Source organism: Hipposideros armiger, unplaced genomic scaffold, assembly GCF_001890085.2.
Source record: "Hipposideros armiger isolate ML-2016 unplaced genomic scaffold, ASM189008v1 scaffold_65, whole genome shotgun sequence".
Taxonomy (NCBI): domain Eukaryota; kingdom Metazoa; phylum Chordata; class Mammalia; order Chiroptera; family Hipposideridae; genus Hipposideros; species Hipposideros armiger.
The window spans coordinates 1,491,542-1,511,017 of NW_017731415.1; the positions used below are offsets into that span (position 1 = coordinate 1,491,542).

The 19,476-nt window shown below is 42.8% G+C and overlaps 1 protein-coding gene across 15 annotated transcripts in view; it reads left to right on the forward strand.

Moving 5' to 3' along the window:
- Positions 1-19,476, forward strand: part of SAMD12 (sterile alpha motif domain containing 12) — a 389,349-nt gene that overhangs the window by 21,667 nt on the left and 348,206 nt on the right. For all 15 annotated transcript variants that reach the window (XM_019642108.1, XM_019642111.1, XM_019642113.1 and 12 more), the window contains exon 2: positions 15,952-16,130. In XM_019642108.1, coding sequence (XP_019497653.1) covers positions 15,952-16,130 — 179 coding nt within the window. The remainder of the gene's footprint in view (positions 1-15,951; positions 16,131-19,476) is intronic.

Below are 19,476 nucleotides of genomic sequence, written 5' to 3' on the forward strand. Positions count from 1 at the left end.
ACAAAATACCACTGACTGGCTGATTTAAACAACAGACACTGATTTTCTCACCCTTTTGGAGGCTAAAAGCCCAAGATCAAGGTGTTAGCAGGTTTGGGTTCTCTTGAGACCTCTCTCCTAGGCTTGCAGATTGCCTTTTTTCTGTGCATACACATCCTTGCTATCTCTTCCTCTTTTCATAAGGACACCAGTCATACTGGAGTTGGGCCCACCCTTATGGCCTCATTTAACTTTACCCTTTTAAAGGCCCTAGTTCCAAAAACAGTCCCATTGAGGGTTAAGACTTCAACGTAAGAATTTGTGGGGGGATACAATTTTGTCCATAATACAATAGTTATGGATTCTTTGATTCTCTGATGAAAACCAGGGTTCCTTTACCCAGAAAGATCTAGGCACACACATTAAACCTTGCATATGTTTATAGGACTTTGAAGATCCATGTTAAACAGGAATGTCTGAAGCCACCTTGCATAGGAAAACAGATACCAGAGGGAGGGATGTGTATAAAAGAAGAGGGCATCCCATTCTTGGTTCATCATTTGCCAGTTGTCTCCTGAGCACTGCCCATGTGCTAGGTACTATGTGAGGCTTATAGCAATGAATGACACAGGCGAAGTCCCTCCCTCTCGTGACTTAAATTTTTTTTGTTGGAGGAGACAGACAGTCAACACATATGCCATTCAGTATCAGAGTACCAAGTGCCATGTAGAGAGTTAAAACACAACGAGGGGGGATGGAGGGCGTTTGCCTGGAAAGCCCCTTAGATTATAAGATCAGGAGTGTCTTCACTGAGGAAATGTTCAAGTACAGGCTCGAATAACAAGGAGTCAGCCATGCAAATGGGGGCAGATGGCTTATGGCTGATGAAATGCCTGTTACTCTCCGGTCTATTTTAGTATCAGCTGGCAGAGCCACCTCCCCTTGTGCCAGCTGCTTCCCAGATTCAGTTCTACCACCCGCAGAGCAGGAATGCAGGATCTGCCCTGAGATAGGCCTGGCTATTGCGGTTAGCTCCGCTAGCTTTGGATGCCTTTCCCTTCTTCTGACTCTGTAGTGTAGAGGCCATGTTTTGAAGGGGTAAGACCCATCAATTCAAACATCTGTTCCTCTAAATTCTCACGTATATGACCGGAGTTTAGTCACTATTATCTTTAGCCTGAATTAGAGTAACCATTGTGGGGAGAGAAGTCAGCATCGATGGTGTGGTAAATGCATGAACAATAATCGTATTGTAGTATGGGTTCTATAATAGTATGCTGAGGTGCTGAAGGATCTAGGGGGACCCCAAACAGCATCTGGATGGATTGGAGAAAACTTCCCCTAGAAGCTGCATCCTAAAGGTCCCCTATTGGCCTTAGGATGAAGAGCAAAATCCTATGTGGCTTGCAGGCTCCTGTGGGTCTGGAACCTGCCACCTTCTCAGTTCTCTCCACCTCCCTGGTTCTAGAGGTTGGGGTCATTCCTATTCTGTTTATCTCATGCTGGGCTCCAGGTTTAAGGAGCAGCAGACTCTGGGCATATCTTTCCCTGGTTATCACAAGTGCATGAGCAACCAAACCAAACTGTATGAGCACGTTTAACTCCTCTGCTCACGTCTTGTCCACTCACATCCATTGGCCAAATTAACTCACACGGCCAAGGCCAAAGTCGTTATGTAGGGACACACACTGTGCTCCAAGGGGAAGGGAGTGAATATCAAACAGCAATGTGATCCACCCAAGCACATAAAGTGTTTAGAAGAGTGTCCACAGAGGTCTGTCTAAACTATAAACAACAAGGCACTTTAACAGTCTTGCTTCAGGGAAGGGACAAAGAAGGGAGGAGTTTGTTAAGTGAACAACAGAGTTGGGGAATGATTATTCTAGAGGGCAAGACTTGAGCGTGTTAATAGACTTATGGGAGGAGCAAGTAGGCTGGCTGAGGATGGAAGACTGGGCCGAGCCTGAGGATTCAGCTGAAATTCGGAAACGAACTAGCGTGATACCATCTCCCTCATGGCTTTTGATATCAGCCAAGGAGGCAAATGGATGGACCAACAGACTTTCTCTAATCTGAGCTTTATGTACTTGACTTTTCCCCCTTCTCCCTAACCTTGAGGGATTTAGATGGCAGCAGTTGGTGTTTGTGTGTTTTAATGGCTGTCATATTGAGAACTGGCTAGAACAATCTTTAGAAATAATGGATAGCACCATACAATGAATTGCTCATCTTTCAGAGTGTACTCTTTAGAGCTGCTCTTGTTTCTGTATACCAGCCAAGATCTAGAACAGTGAGGAAACGGGTCAACTATTTTAGAAGCATCATCTGATTTAAACAGCTATGTAGTGATGTAAGTCCTTTCTCAAATACATCACCACACTCTCTGCCTGCCATTTGCTTGCAGTTTTGTTTCTTTTGTTGTCTCTTAGGCAACATGCATGTATGTGATTAAGGCGTCCGCAGGAGGCACGGCTGCCCACCAGTGCTCAGCTGTAGGATTCATGGGTGAGAGTAGAGTTACAGGCTATGCGTTGGCTTGCCCCAGCTGTCATCATTTAGCCCCTATTAGGGGCCCCGTGTTTAAAGGGATACAGGTAGTGATGTTGAAAATGAACTATAAGAACACGATGTATCAGATGCCTGATTGTGTGGTGGTGACTTGATGAAGTGGTAATGTGTTGCCCTGAGTAATGTAGGTAAATGCTTTGGGGGTTCAGATTAAGGAGCCTGGGTCTGCGTTATCATAGAGAAGAAGGTTTTAATGAGACTTAAACTGACTCTTGCAGGATGCTCACAGATCAACAGGTGAATATTGGCATCATGTGTGTATTCATCTGTATTACTAAGACACAACATCGGCTACATTTCCCCCCGGCTTGAAACATTTATTGACTTCCCAACTGTTGAGTGAAAAAAATTCCAAACTTCTTATCCTAATACCCCAAGCCTGGCACACTGATTGTAATCTCCCAGACCATCTTCCTGTCTCGTCTTCATGATTGTTTTTCATGTACTTTGGAGTCTAAATTCCAGATGACTTGCTCTTCTTGTAAATGCTCCATGGATACAGACCTGACCTCTCCTTCAAACCCTATCTGAAATACCATGTTCCTTTGAAGTCACGCCTGATTTTTTTTTTCCCCCTCATGGAAGTAATTATTTCCTTTCTCAATTTTTGGAACCTGTCATCATTACTTTCTCTGTAGCTCCTGTTTCCACCGTCTTACCCCCATATCATCTGCAAATAATTATTGGCCTGTTTATTTTTGGTAAGTAGCATAGAAGCATTCAAAACTTTAGATTTCATAGACAAATAATTTTTTTTAAATGGGGACGCTCACAGTTTCTATAACTTTTATTTTGCTAACATTCAAACCCATGTGCACACATACACTTACCATCTCTTATTGAATTGGATAAAAGATATTTAATTGAACACCAAAAAATGCAGGAATGACAATATCAAAATTAAGAACAGGCCTTTACACTGAAAACATTGGGCCAATGGAAAATGCACCAGGCTGTCTGTGTTTTCCCTTTTGCGGAGGACAACTGAAATTTTCATCACACATCTCTCCCCTTCCTGGGCAGACGTTTGGGAGCCACTATTTTAGTAGACTGAGCTTCGCCAGAGCTGATTTATCTCTGGTTCTCAGTGTATCTCTCTTTCCCTCCGAGATAATCTTGAGTCTCTAAAAGCTTATAACAAAAAAACATCAACCACCACAAAAAAAAGTGATTTGTGCCACAGAAGCAGCCAGGTCGGGGGATAGATTATTCAGAGATCTGACAGTTGTCGAAAACAACTAAACAGGAAGGCATTTACCTTTATAAAAGCATATCTGAAATGCACCTGAAAGTCAGAGCTAGACAGGTTATAAGGGCTGTTCATTCCCATAGAGCAAATATTTTTATAAAATCTGTAGTTACGGCATTATGATATTTTTATCCTTAAAATGTAGATATGATTATTCAGATCACCAAAAACAAACAAATATAGAAAAAGAAAATTTCTGACATCAACTTCTTGTTCTCTTAGTCCTTTTTCAAGTAACATTTATTGGGAAGAAAGACTGATGTTTCAAATTGGTGCTATCCAGTAGAACTTTCTGTGAAGGTGAAAGTGTCCAGTACTCTGCACTGTCAGTATGGCAGTCACAGCCATGAGTGGCTGTGGAGCAATTGAAATGTGGCTGGTGCCACTGAGGAACTAAACTTCCAATTGTAGTTAAATATAATGAATTTAAATGAAAATCGCCCCATGCAGCTTTTGGCTCCCGTACTGGACAGTGTGGCTTCAAAGGATTGGCCAAGGTGCATTGAAGAGTGCTGACATACAATTTGTGATGCCAGCTTCATGGCATCTTATCAGTTTTCTTAGTAAATTTTGGAAATTTCAAATGGAGCATTTTTTTTTTTCTTATTAAGGAATCTTTAGCAAGTTGTATACCTATCGTGGCTCCATTGACTTTGAGCTACTTTCAGTCCATAAATTAAGCTCTATTTCCTCCATAATTATAGCTCTTCTTTAGGTAGTATGCTCTTTGATTTATATGTATGTATCAATAACACACAGACACACAAATACGTGCACACATATATATCATATATACATTTGTGAAGGTCAAGTTAAGGAAGGAATGGGGACTTGTTAAACTTGAGTGTTCCTTTAGTCTGAGAGTTAATATGAATAGAGAGAGTGAACAAACAAAATTGCCATCTGCAATGACCTCCTTTGAGAGAGAGAGAGAGAGAGAGAGAGACAGAGAGAGAGAGAGAGAGAGACAGAGACAGAGACATGAAGGGGAACATTCACATTCATCAAGTCAAACCAGAACCTATCGAGCCTTTTTCCCATTTCTGTGACTTGACAGATGCTTATGTTTCTGCCTGAAATATTCTTCCTTTTCCCTTAGTTGACAGGATAGCCCTTTCAAGAGAATTTTAAGCTTCCCTTTTTCTTCTCTGAAGCCTTTATCTGACCCTTGATTCCCCTCCACCTTTCCTAACCATGCTGACCAGTCACCGCTTCCTTTTTTTTAGTGAAATTGCCTGTGCATTCGGATGTGTCTACCTAGGGTCAGGGTATTTGCTTTGGAAGAAATCAGTATCATTAAGATGACAGTAGCAACAACAAAGGAAGAAATACATATAGCCATGGTTACCATTTGCTGAGCACTTCCAGGGGCCAGGCATTGACAAGGCACTTTAAATACATTTTCATTGAACTCTTCTAAAGCTTTATTAAACAGTTATGATTATTCCAATATTATAGGTACGACAACCCTAACCCAAGCTAAGTAACTTGCCCAAGGCCACACAGCTAGTCAGCGGTAGAGCCAGGTTTGTTAACTCCAAAGCCCATGGTTTTAACCGACTAAACAATACGATGTAGAGAAAAGAAATCTTATTCCCTAGAGTAGCATGGTGTGGCGGAAACAACATGAAATTGGGTGTGAAAGAGTTCTGATGTTCATTTCCCTTTCGCCATTTTCATGGTGACTTAAACACCCTCCTAATATCTAATTCCCTCCTTCCAATCTCTAATACCTTAGTGATAGAGGATGAAAAGTCCTTCATATCTGTTAATTCTGTACTTCTTCCGCCCTTCCCGAAATGCCAGGTTGTAATATATGAAGACTTTTTAAACAATTAGTCATCTTTTTTTTTTTCCCATTACTTTGGTTTGACAGAGAATGTAGTCAGTAGGAAGTATGTTACAAGACACAAGTATTTGCTTTTATCTTTGTTTTTAACCTCATCAGTTCTTACCAAGGTTACATATATATTTGAAAACCTGGTCTTTTTTTCCCCATGGCTTTATTTATTTATGTATTTATGTATTTATTTATTTTGCTGAATTTCACTTTAGTTTGCCCTTCTCACTTAGGATTGCACTTGCCACCTTTCAAGTGTGTACTACGTCCTTTAAAATTACATGGCTACTGTTTTTAAAAATTGTTAAAATTAATGCCAACTGTTCCTCCATTGTGATGGACGAGGGCAACAGGATAAAAATGGAGGATTGAACACATGGTGTTGGGTCTTCTATATGTGTTTTCTCACTTTATCAACACAATAACAATGTGAGGATTAATAATGTCATAATATTAGTATTTCCATTTTATAGAAACGAGCTTAAATATACACAGCAAGAAAGTGGTCAGGCTTGAACTTGAATTGCTGTGTAGCTATCTTGGGTGGGGGACAGGGATATGGATGAAAACAAATAATTCAAAAATCACTTGCAAACTCTTGTCTAAAAATAATTAAAGCATATCTAGTATGTGTGTTGTTTTTGTTACTTTTTTTTATATTTAAGTGTTCAGTGCACTGAGTTTTGATACTGGATAGTAATATTGTGTAACCAAAGCCAGATGTAAAATGTTTCCATTTCCAGGGAAGTTCTCTTTGCCCTTCCTATTAATTCTGCTATTGAGTCCATCCACTGAGCTGTTTACTTCAGGTATTTTCAGTTACTATATATTTTAGTTCTCACATTTCCATTTGGTTCTTATTTGTCTTCTATTTCTTTGGGGAGTCTTTCTATTTCTTGTGACTTATACTTTTTTTTTTTCCTTAGCTGAGCCATCCTGCCACCTGTTGGCAGCTCAGCGGCAGCTCAGCTCGGGCCAAGAACCGAACCGCTGTTGCTCAGAGCTCACACTCTTGAGCGAGCTCTTAACCAACTGAGCCACTCGGCCGGCCTTGAGACTTTCTGTTTCTTGACTGAAGCTTTTCTTGCGTGCGTGCGTGTGTGTGTGTGTGTGTGTGTGTGTGTGTGTATGTGTATGTATGTATGTATGTATGTATGTAATGGCTCATGAAGCATTTTTATCATGGCTGCTTTAAAATCTTTGTCAGATAATTCTGACATCTCTGTCATCTTGATGTTGGCATTTATTATCTTTATTCTCCTGGTTCTTGGTTATGAGTGATTTTTTTATTAAAACTTAGATGTTTTCATTTTATGTTATGAGTCTCTGGATCTTACTTAAATCTTCTGTTTTAGCTGGTTTTCTTTACCATCACTCTGGACCCAGTGGAATTAGCAATCCAGGTTCCTCACTCTGCCTCAGTTGGTACCTGGGAAGTGGAGCCTCTTCGTTATCCCTGGGTGATGGAGAAAGTGCAGACTCCATCCGGAAGAAAGGAGGGGCCGTCTCTTCTTGTCTGGTGGGGGTGGAGATACAGCCTCCCTACATGATCTCAACTGCCACTGCGAGGGGTGAGAAGGTGGCTTCGTTACCAGACCACAGAGACGAAAGGCTCCCTACTCTGCCTTCCATGATACCACCCCCTTGGGAGTTTCAGGGTGCCTTATTACAGCCTGCAGACGGTGGAAGCCTGGGCGCGCCCCTCAGCCTCTGCTGCGTGGTTGGGTGACACTTTTTCTGTGATGTTTGAGCAGAGCAGTTATTGTCTATTCTGCCTTGCTAGCCTGCCCCTTTCCTGCCCCTTTCCTTTGACTCGAGAGAGCAGGCTTTTGTTGTCATGTTTTTTGTCTGTGTCCTATGACGTTTCTAGATTGTTGGATTTCTCAGCCCCAAGTATGGAACGTATGAGGCAAAAAGAAAGCCCAAGGAACTCACCACCATATCACCCCTTGGCTTCCAAGGTCTCTAAATGTCTGCCTTTTCTATCCCTTTCCAAGTCATCTTATTTTTGTCTTATAGGAGTATATAACATCCAGGGTTTTTATTTTTCCCTAGTGGGATAAATTGAGAAATGTATGTCTATCCCATCTTCTCAGAAGCATCCAAGAAATATTACTGTATCTTAAAAACTAAAGGACATAAGAAAAATCAGAGTTGATCACCTATAGTAAAGGAGAGTATTGCTTCATAAAATCTCTAATTCATATACATAAATATAGATGTGTTTGGGCACCGGCTCACAATGTGAATCTGTTTCTTATAGTATCATGGTTAGAAACGTTTTAAAGTCACCTGTGTAGTCCACCTATCTCTCTCTCTCTCTCTCTCTCTCAATCTGACACCTCAGTCGTCTTGTCTAAATCTTCAGAGAACCTCCAACTGTAACTGTCTTTGTATCAAACTCATGAATGAAAAGCGTTAATGTTTGTGTGCTTAGAGATCGCCAAAGCTTTCCCCCACTCTACTGATGTTGAAATATGTAAGTTAAGCATGATTTTAACTCCTGCTGTATGTAGATCGTCTAGTCCAGGTTTCATGGGAAGGAAGGGTGAGCAGTTAATGTGGTGCTTACACGTAAGTAGTCTTCGGAGAATGAGGTTCCCTTATAACAACCGTTTCACAAAGATGACGTTGTCTCTGTAAACACGCGAGCCAGAGTGAGTGTGCTTGATGCGGCTTGGAAGAGGCCGTGTCCTGACACAGATGCGCGTGATCTGAACATCTGGCTGGCCCAGCTTCAGCGGCCACACAATAGTCATCAGGGCTGCCATCCAGCAAACTTGTGAGGATGGTAGAGTGTGGTTTTTTGGGGGGATCCAACCCTTCACGTTCCATGTTATTTTTCCCCTGTCTTTTCATTGGCATTGAAATCCAGAATAGAGTAAGTCAGCTCCATTAATTACACTGATATGTAGACAGTAGTATTATGTGTGTATTATATATGAAACAGGCATGAAACACAGGCTGTGTCCTCCGTGAACTTTTCCTCTAGCCGAAGCAAGATGTATGCATGAAATTGTAAACAGTGTATCTCAGTTCTAATAGCTAATGATGGGATTGGAGTACATTTGTTTCTAAGGTCATTTGTTCATTTAGCATCACTTACCGGGTGCTAAACACGTACAACTGTTTGGTGTTTGCGGGCACATGGGCAGCCTCTGCTCTGCAGAAGGCAGGCGAGTAAACCAGTTTCCAGACAGCTCTGTGGTTCTGTGATTTAACATAGTTTTGGCAAATGACACAATTAGGTTGGAAGCACCTTTGATTTGCTCTTTTGAAAAAACAGCGATGTGAGTTACTCCTCAGAAGGGAATGGCAGTGAGTAGGGTTGAATCAGGATCTTTCCATTGTACCTCTGCTCATTCTGTAAACAGTGGGCGCCTAGTGCAGGTGAGTCACTGGGCTGGGTGCTGAGTTCATAAAGCTTAGAAAGAAGTAGTCACTTGCTTCAAGGGATTCCTAGTCACAGACTAGGCAGACATGTTGATAAATGTTTGCGATGCATTGTACACACACANTGAGTAAGTGGGAGAGACTGGACAAGATGATTTTTTTTTCATAGAAAAGACAAGGTTTAGTTTTAAACATGTGAAGATTGAGATATTGGTGATACACTGAAATTGGGATGTTGAGTACCTGTTTGACTTACATCTGAACCTCATAAGAAAGGAATTTCTAGCATGGAGTTAAGATTTAAGAGTCACTGGCAGGTTGATTGTATCAAAAGTGATGAGTGGCTGGACCCTGTTAAGGAGGGTGCAGAGTGGGAAGACGAGGGACACATTAGCTCCCCTTCTCTGGGGAGCCTTCTCTCACCTCTCAGGTTGAGTAAAATATTCAGAAGCCCTGGTATACCGTAGAGGAAACCCCAACCTGGATGAGGAGCAGAGTGAAGGGAAGAACTTTTAGAATCATGGACGTTGGTTGCAAAGGAAGAAGGGGAGTGAGGGGAAAGCTGAGGGTGTTGGGTGAAAGGAATTTATCAGTGAAGTGGGGTCCTGCAGGGGAAGGATGGGATTTAAGGGTCTGGCTTGAAATTCGCCGCGGCCAAAGGGAAGGGAATAAAGATGGGAGTTTCGCTGCCTTTGAAGGATTGGGGGCACAGGGAAGTGAGACAACGTCCTAACAGAAACCTCAAAACACACATGTGCCATCTGCGTGCAGTACACACCCACAGTCCCCCCCACACACACACACACAGCATATGCATGTCTTCTAATAAGAAAAAAAGGTGATTGTCAGCCTTTCTTAGGATGACAAAATGGGTGCAAAACCAGTGAAAGCTTCATCATGGAAAGAAGAGGGTATGTAATATTTCCTAAAGGGTCATCCATGAAAGCAAGGGGCGAGCATATTACATACAAAGATGAGCTCTGCCAAAGCAGAAGCACAGAACATCTCAGAAGCTATGAGCAGTTTCCTGTGATAGTAGAAACCCTTGGTGCCGGAGCCTGAGCAGCCTCTAGGCCAGTGGGAGTGTCTGCACAGTGTCTCTGTTCACAGCGGAGCTCAGAATAAAGGAACCTTCAACTTGACCGAGGCTCCATCCCTTACTTCATGGCAGGGAGAGTGAGGGGAGGTGTGGGTGGTGATTGAAAGGCCTGGGAAGCTGGGTGGCTTCTTGGCAAATACGAACCACTTGTTCTTGCAAATGAATGCAGCAGTGCCAGCACATCATATTTCTGGTCTTGCATCATCTTAAGGAGACAAAATGAGGCCTAACACTTCTGAATAGTCTGTTACTGTGCCCTAAGTCACGTCACAATGGGATCCCTCAGGGGTCAGGTCCAGGAAGGCCCAGGCTTGCTTCCAGCCATGGAAGCGCCTCTTCCGCCCGTCGGGGGCTGGGGCTTGTTTAGGAGAACGTGTCCTTCCTGGGAAACTTCTAAACTAGTCTGGTACTGTGGAGCTACCATTATTATCTATTTTTTTTAAAAGAATACAAAAACATATTCTCACTGAAAATCACAGTGCTATTATTGATTAAATTCTCAAACCTTTGAATAAAGAAAATATATTTGGAGCTTTTATTTCCACATAGGGAGGCGGTAGAGGGATGAAATGAGACGGGGTAGGTTTTAGGGTTGTTTTAAATTTTATTGTACAGTAGACATGCCATAAAATTATTATTTTAGCCACTGTGAAGTGTCCGGTTCAGTGGCATTTAGTACATTGTCGGGCAACCATCACCACGCTGTGTATCTAGAACTTGTTCACCTTTCCAACCTGAAACCCTGTACTAAGTAGTAACTCCCATCCCCTTTCCTCCAGCCCTCGGTCACTGCTGCTCTACTTTCTCTCTCTCCATGAACCTGACGACACTAAATACCTCGGAAGTGGAATCGGCCAGCGTTTGTCCTTGTGTGACTGGTTTATTTCACTTGGCATAATGTCGTCAAGTTCATCCCTGTCGTGTCAGAACTTCCCTCTTTTTAAGACTGAACCATATTCCATGGGATGTATGCACCCCGTTTTGTTTATCCATTCGTCCACCACTGGAAATGTGGGTTATTTCCCGCTTTGGGCTGTTGTGAATAACGCTGCTGTGAACGTGGATGTCCAAGTATCTGAGTCCCCGCTTACATTGTTTTGGTTGAGTGGCTGGACCAAATGGTAACCCTATGTTTAATTTTTTGAGGCATCGCCATCCAGGTTTCCACGGCAGCTGCACCATTTATCTTCCCACCAGCAATGCCCAGGGTGTGAATTTCTGAGGGAGTGCATTTTCGCGTGTGAGAAAGAAATGGTACCTTCAGAACGGCATCTCAGAACAATGCCGCAACGTGCATTTGCTATGAAAAAGGTCCCTGTGAAATTTAAAAGAGCAATATTTATGAGATCTGCTTTGGTTTTCCGTTCTTTGCTTGGAAGGGCTTAGTATGAGCAGCATTAACATTAGAGTGACAGTGGCAGCATGGCAGGTAAAGGCTGACAACACCCTGCAATGTCAGTCTAATAAGTAGACCCCCAGAAGGCACCAGAGTGGTCGGGAAGATCAGGAGACATGAGGAGAGGGTCCCGAAGCTGACCTGCAAGCTGCTGAGCCCATTCAACTGGGAAAATACCTTCAGTGAACACAAGGAAAGGGCAGGGATGTGGACAGAGAACAACGAAGGGGGCACCTTTTACATGACAAGCAAAGAAATGGTAGTCAGCGCTGAGAAGAGGCCACTGGAAAGTTGCTTGGTTTATAAATATTAGGGACATGAAATTTGAGGGGAAAACACAGCAAAGCCTGTCAGAAATGGTTTCAAATAAACAAACCCAAGCACAAAACCCTAATTCAACCACTGAGTTTGCAGGCGAGGAGGGAACAGGCGTAGAGGATTAAAATATTCGTGTGAAAAAGAAGGGTACGTGGGGAGAAAGTCAAAACACCGTATTCTACCTCGTATTTATAGATACCCTATATTTTGCATGCTAGGTATGTTCCTAGCAGAGACAAGTTTCCTTTTGATTTAAGACATGCTGCTGGAAAGAGAGGGGATTGCTGGCTCATTCAGCAGTTGAGCAAATGTTTCTTAGATGCCTAGTATGTGCCCAGTTCTGGACTTGGGGGTTGGTGATCATGGAGATGGATACGGGATGGAGCCTGCCTCGAGCAGCCCGCAGGTGTGGTGGGCGAGGCAGACAGGTCAGTTAGGCAGACGTCCTCAATACACTGAGGCGAAGCAGCGCCAGGATGCTGTGCGTGGAGGGAGCATAGCAGGGGCTTCTCGGCTCTGGTACCCAGTGGCTCCCAGAAGGCTTTCTGAAGAAGAGGTCTGAATTGACGCTTGGGCCAAGGAGGAGTTAGCCCCCCAAAGAAGGAGGGAGGATGCAGGTGGAGCAGAAACTCCTTCTAGGAGGAAGGAAGTATTAGAGTCTGATTTGGTGGGGAGCTGATGGAGAAGGACAGGAGGTACTGGAAGCGACTGGCAGCTCCGTGGTGTTCCTAAACCATGGAGCTCAAGGCAGGGAACACCTGGGGATCATGCTAGGGAGAAAGATAAAAGCTACGCATTTTTCTCTCCCTCGTTCCTGTCTAAATCCATCCCATGTGAATCCCCCATCTCCCTACATGAGCACACCTTTTTTTTTTAGTAATCACAATTGTATTGTCAGAAAAGTCATGCATTTTTGCAATGAAAAACATAGAAAACATACATCATTACTTTTCCGACAATATATTCCAATAGTATATTTCATTGGGTGTTCCTTGTAAGTGGGCTCTTCTTTGGAGTTGGGGAAGCAGATTGAGATGAACAATAATTAGCCTCGTGCTCACATAGGTTTTGTTCTCCTTCTGCCACTGCCTGAAGTGGGCATTGTAGTTCATTCTCGGGCATCCATTTGGCCCCTAGTTGAGTAGCAGCAGTGTAGTTGGGGGACTCGACCTTAGCTGAAGGTCAGCCAATCTAAGGGCATTCCTATCTCCACTCCCAGTGTTTTAGTTCACTAATGGGCATATGATTCCCTTGGGTCTAGTGAGAAAAAAAATGAAAGTTTGGAGGACAAAGAACTGTGGTCAACCAAGGTGTTTCTATTACTAAATGAGAGCCAGAAGCTCATGGAACCAATAGGTGCCATGAGGGAACCCAGGCTTAGGACCAAGGTGATGTTATGGGAATCACAATGGAGAGATTAATATGTATATGTATATATATATATATATGTCAAAGCCCTTGAGGACTCTTGTTGAACTGGGAAATCAGCTACCTCTAAACTTTAGCATCCCTGGGGCTCCCTGTTCCAAAAGCTAATACATTTTCTTACTGTTTAATCCATTTGGGGTTTGTTCATTTGAAACCTGAGATCATCTGCATCCTAAATGGTATGTGATCTTTGTAACCTTCAGCAGACACCTGTATGACTTTTTGTGTCTATAACTCTTTCAGCCTCATTTCCCTTATCTGTGAAATGAATATCATTATGCCTCACAGTTTTTCATGAGGGTTTTTTTGAGATCCAGCACAAAGCCTGAGGGAGGAGCCGTGAAATAATATATGTCGAGTGCCTACTATGCACCATGAAATGGGCTGGTCCTTGGCTTTGGGAAGTTTAGGGACTAGAAGAGAAATTCACAGATAATTTCCATATAAAATGTTATAAAGTCACATGTATGGACCTTTGCACCATCCATTTAAGATCATTCAATATTTGTTGAATAGTTACTGTTCCAGTCACATGATCTAACGTGGAGTGGGACCAGGGGTGGGCATGAGGAAGGGGATTAAGGGAATGCACGTCCAAAGAAGTGTTCTCTAAGCCGAAACATGAAGGATGAGTGGGAATTCTGTGAAGAATGGGAAAGAACGTTTCAGGCAAAGAAACATGTACAGGGTCCAGGAGGTGTGAGAGAATTTGGTGTGTTTGAAGATGCATGTGGTCAGAGTGGAGTGAACGAAGGATAATGTGGTGGGAGATGAAGTTGGAAAGGGAAAAGGGGGATAGCTACTGAAGGGCCTTCTTCACCGTGTTAAAGATTTTTGAATACTCCAGGCGCAAAATGAAGCCACTCGAAAGTTTCTCATGATTTGATGTACACATTTTTAATGGGGTTTTGGGAGTTAGGTGAGGGAGAACCGTTGGGCTAGGCAAGCACCTGGAAGAGAAATGTGGGTACTTGGACCAGCGTGATGGCAGTGGAGGTGGAGGGGGGTGAATGTACTTGAGCAGCATTTGGGACATCGAGACTGGATCTGGTGAGAGATGGAGGGGATGTGGTGAATCATGGAGACAGTGATGTCAAGGATGACACTTGAGTTTCTGTGTGAGTAAGTGGGAGAGACTGGACAAGATGATTTTTTTTTCATAGAAAAGACAAGGTTTAGTTTTAAACATGTGAAGATTGAGATATTGGTGATACACTGAAATTGGGATGTTGAGTACCTGTTTGACTTACATCTGAACCTCATAAGAAAGGAATTTCTAGCATGGAGTTAAGATTTAAGAGTCACTGGCAGGTTGATTGTATCAAAAGTGATGAGTGGCTGGACCCTGTTAAGGAGGGTGCAGAGTGGGAAGACGAGGGACACATTAGCTCCCCTTCTCTGGGGAGCCTTCTCTCACCTCTCAGGTTGAGTAAAATATTCAGAAGCCCTGGTATACCGTAGAGGAAACCCCAACCTGGATGAGGAGCAGAGTGAAGGGAAGAACTTTTAGAATCATGGACGTTGGTTGCAAAGGAAGAAGGGGAGTGAGGGGAAAGCTGAGGGTGTTGGGTGAAAGGAATTTATCAGTGAAGTGGGGTCCTGCAGGGGAAGGATGGGATTTAAGGGTCTGGCTTGAAATTCGCCGCGGCCAAAGGGAAGGGAATAAAGATGGGAGTTTCGCTGCCTTTGAAGGATTGGGGGCACAGGGAAGTGAGACAACGTCCTAACAGAAACCTCAAAACACACATGTGCCATCTGCGTGCAGTACACACCCACAGTCCCCCCCACACACACACACACAGCCCTCGTGGCCATGAGGGTCATCTAGGTAGAATGTATGGTTCCCATAGTGTTCACTTCTAGTTCTTTGGTTATACTGGGCACATAGGAGGGGCTCAGTAAGTATTTGTTGAATGACTAAGTATCTCCAGAAAATGGGCTTTAGATTTCATTTGTGGGGCTGTCTGTCTTAAGAGGATGTGGTGAGTAAGATACAAAAAACCAGAAGCCACTCGGCTTAGCTCCCTGGAGCCTTCCACTCTGCTCTTGTCTTCTCTTCCAACGTAGCAGGAATAATGCTGGTTTCAAACCACTCGTTCTTTTGCCCTTTATCTATCTCTTCTATTGGATTGTGAGTTCTTTGAAGGTGACATCTGTCATATAGCCTGCATCCATGTTGCCAGGATCTAACGTAGGGATGGCATATCGTAAGTACTCAATAAGTATTTGCAGAATGAATGCAAGCGGGTGGACTTGAGTGGATGCTGGAAGAATAGAGACGATTCCGAAGGGGTGGGGCGGAGTGAGCACTTTTCTAGATAGAGGCAGAGACAGAAGCGGAACTGCAGGGCTTGGAATAATTGCACGTGTAGGAGGCAGCAACCAAGTTGCCTGAATTGGCATCCTCGTCTATAACGTGGGGATTTGTGATTTGCTCAGGGTCAAGCAGCTGGGAACTGATGGTTTCTGGAGGCTCATTCAGTCTTTCCGACCTCAGAGCTCAGGGTTTCCCGTTATGCCATGTTCCTTCCTCAGCAGGTCATATCCCATAGTGAGGACACTGCCTCTCACTTCGCAGGTGCCGTGTTGCTCCCCACGTCGGCCAGGTGAAACACTGTCTGCCTTCGACACCTTCCTTCCTATGATTGGTTTTCTGAGTTCTGTTCCTCTCTCTTTCCTAGCTCTCCACTGCGGTTTCAGTCCACGGGGTATTGATCGCCCTGCCTGTGCTGAAGGCATTAAATTGCAGATTGAAGGTGAAGGTGTTGAATCTCAATCCATTAAGAACAAAAGTTTCCAGAAGGTGCTTGACCAAAAAGGAACCCCCAAGCGACTGCAGGCAGAAGCAGAGACTGCTAAGGTAGGTGATTGTCCAGTGCCTTAAGGAGATGCTGAAGGGACAGCTCTGATGTTTTGTGGTAGAAGAACTGATGGTGCTTTTGCTAATTCCCATTGCCTCTTCAGTTAAACAAACACTGCGTCCTGATTTTTTATAGTAATAAATGAACATATTGACCACGTCCCCTTTGGGGTGAAATTGAAACACATTTGTGGTCAGTCTCGTAGCATGAGGCTCTGAGTATGGTATAGAATAGGCTGTAGAGAGGAATGCCTTGGACTTAAAGCTGAAAGATTTGTTTGCCAGGCTCCAATTTATCATTTGATGATGTTGGGCAAGGCACGTGACTTTGCAGGCCTTAGCGTCTTCATCGACAGCGTGGGTATTATAAAAGCTACCTCCCCCATCGGGCTGAGCCGATTAAATAATACTGTGCATGTAGAAATATTTTGTAAAAGGCCCAGTTGGCTGCATGAGTTTTGAGGGGCTTTGGCTGACAAACACTGTTAGTTAATAATAATAACTGGCATTTTATTAAATATATTCATGTATTCTAGGTACAGTGTGAAGGACTCTTGATGTCCTTATCGTGTCTCTGTAACAATTCTGTGAGGTACACAATAGTAAACAGGACCCTAATTAATGAAATATATCATTGTTTCATTTTGTTGAATACTGTGTTCTTTTTAGCCTTTATCCTGGATGTAGGTACAAAACACACATTGGTAGAGTGGGAGTTGGAGGCTAAATGATTCCTTGTAAGGACAACCTCTTTTAAAGGTTTCCCACAATGAAACTAGCACTATGTGCGTTTTTGTCTGAAATCAGTGAAGATGTTCATGTTGGGGGCACATTGTTGACAAGGGTCATATTAGCTTGCTTCTTAGAAACGGAGAGAACTGGTGTTCATCTGATACGTCATTTCTCCCCTGTTCATTTCCTGCAAAGGAATTCCCTTTCAAATGTTTGAGGGAATGAGTATGTGCATGCCTTAGAAAGCAAATGTCTCAGTCACCCAGGAAACCTTAAGTACAGACACACCTCGGAGATATTCTGGGTTTGGTTCCAGGCGGCTGCAATAAAGTGAGTCATCACCTTTTTGCTAGTGGAGGATCTCGCCTTCAGTCTGTGCTGGGAAAAAAAAATGAAAGCAACATCTGTGAAGCATGATGAAACGAGGCATGCCTGTAGACACTTTGCTGTCATGCAGGAACCACCTTCCTCCCCCTAAAAAATGTCTTCCAAAATCAAATGTGAATTTTTTTTTGTTTTATCTGCAGTTTTGAATAATTACCATTGTTGCTTCTCTTCTTTAGTGTAGATGAGTAAAAAGTGATGACTTTAAGTGTGTGTGTGTGTGTGTGTGTGTGTGTGTGTGTGTGTGTGTAGTAGGGAGTGGAGAATGATTAGCAAGGCAGCTATTGTAGATATTTTGCACTAGACATGTTGGCTCAGATAAATTGCACATCACTGGAAATTGGTTGACGATCATTGAAGTTTGGTTTGTGAGTAGAGCTGGGAATAAGAGAGCCCCATGTTGACATCTAAACCTCCTCAATCTCTGATGCCACCCAGGAATCTTGAATGAGTGAGGGGAAAAAAAGTCTTAATGGTCATCTTTAACTAGGAAGACAGAGATTTAGTAGGATCTTTTCAAAAGGCTGCTTAAACTACCAAAAATCAGAGTGGAGAAAAATAAAATGAATTATTGATAGCTGATTTTAATTCAAATTTGATGAAACATTTCCAGATTACCTCTTTTATTTCCAAAAACAGATGGGTGATATAAAAAGCCTGCTTCGCGTCTGATGTAGCTTTATCCTGAATCATTGGGAAAAATGTGACATTGTAGTAAATCCTGAATTTTCATGGCGGTAGCAGTTGCCTAAGCCTCTCCGTCACTTTCTATCTGCTTTGCTGAAAACCGACTTTATGGAGAACATAGTCATCTATAACAAGCATTTCCCCAGGAATAGACCACATTCATTTGAGTTCATCCAGGTTGTCTGCAATGAACCCCCCGAACAAGTGGGGTTGGAAGGAGATTCTAAGTGTTTTCACACTGATATCATGTTTAGGAGTGAACAGACTAGAAGCTTTACTAAAGCTTAGATAAAATATGTTCATTTCCTGGAGGATTGGCTGACAGCAGTGGTTGCTGGGGAGATAGAATCAAAAGTAAGTACCCAGTGTGATTCCTACAGACCTGTGGTATCCCATCCCCTGAAGTTTCTGTGCCACAGGCAACGTGAACTAGTTTTATGCATGGGCAAACATATTTCAGTGTTCTCTTCTGTTATATCTAGAGGGTTATTGGGGTTGTGCGTCATCTTCTTTGTTCTTGGGTAAATAATTGAATCTCTGGTAACTTGACCTACTCTGAACTTACCTGCAAAAAAAAAAAAAAAACCTGGCTAGAAATGCATGCATTTAAAATCACTCAATGATGTAAATTGGTACAGCTTTTCCATCAGCTAGTAGTTGTCAAAATTTTAAATGTGTGCAGTTTTTGAATCACTGATTTTCTCTTTTGTCCTAAGGAAATAATCACCCAGATGTGCAAAGATGGCTGCAGGAGAACAGTCACTCTGGCACTGTTGATAATGTGAAAACATTGCAAATAGCCTCAATGTCCTTTTGTAGGCCACTGGTTAAAGAAATGGTGTGTATTCATGCTGTGGAATAGAATTTTCCCATTATAAGGGTGAAGGAGACCTGTGTGTATTTATCTTAGTCTTTTCAGGCTGCTGTAACAAAATACCATAGGCCAGACAGCTTATAAGCAATAGAAATCTATTTCTTATAGTTCTGGAGCCTGGGAAGTTCAAGACCAAGGTGCAGCCTGTTCTTGAGCCTTATGAGGGCCTGCTTCCTGGTTCATAGATGGCCAGGCCATGTACCCATATATCCTCAAACTCTCTGGGGTCTCTTTTATAAGGGCACTAATTCCATTCATGAGGGCTCCACCCCGTAATACCATCACATTGGGGGTTATGCTTCAACATATGAATTTTAGGGGACACAGACATTCAGTCTACAGCAGTATTTATGTGGGAAAAGTAGTGTGATAATATTTTAAAGTGCGGAGAGGAGGAGAAGGACAGATTACTGCACAGTGTGTATAGCATGTTCCCATTTATGTAACAATGCCTTACTCTGTATAAGGGCCTCACCTAGTCTTGGAGGAGTTTACTCCACAATTTGAGCAATGGTTTATATCTGGAGTTGAAATTATGAGGCAAACTTTTTTTTGAAATATTTTTTTAAATTATTTTTTATTGTGAAATACACATTTTTTAGAATTAGTTTCAGCTGTACAACACAGTGCAATAGTTATACTTTTTACCCCTCGAGGTAACAACCCCCC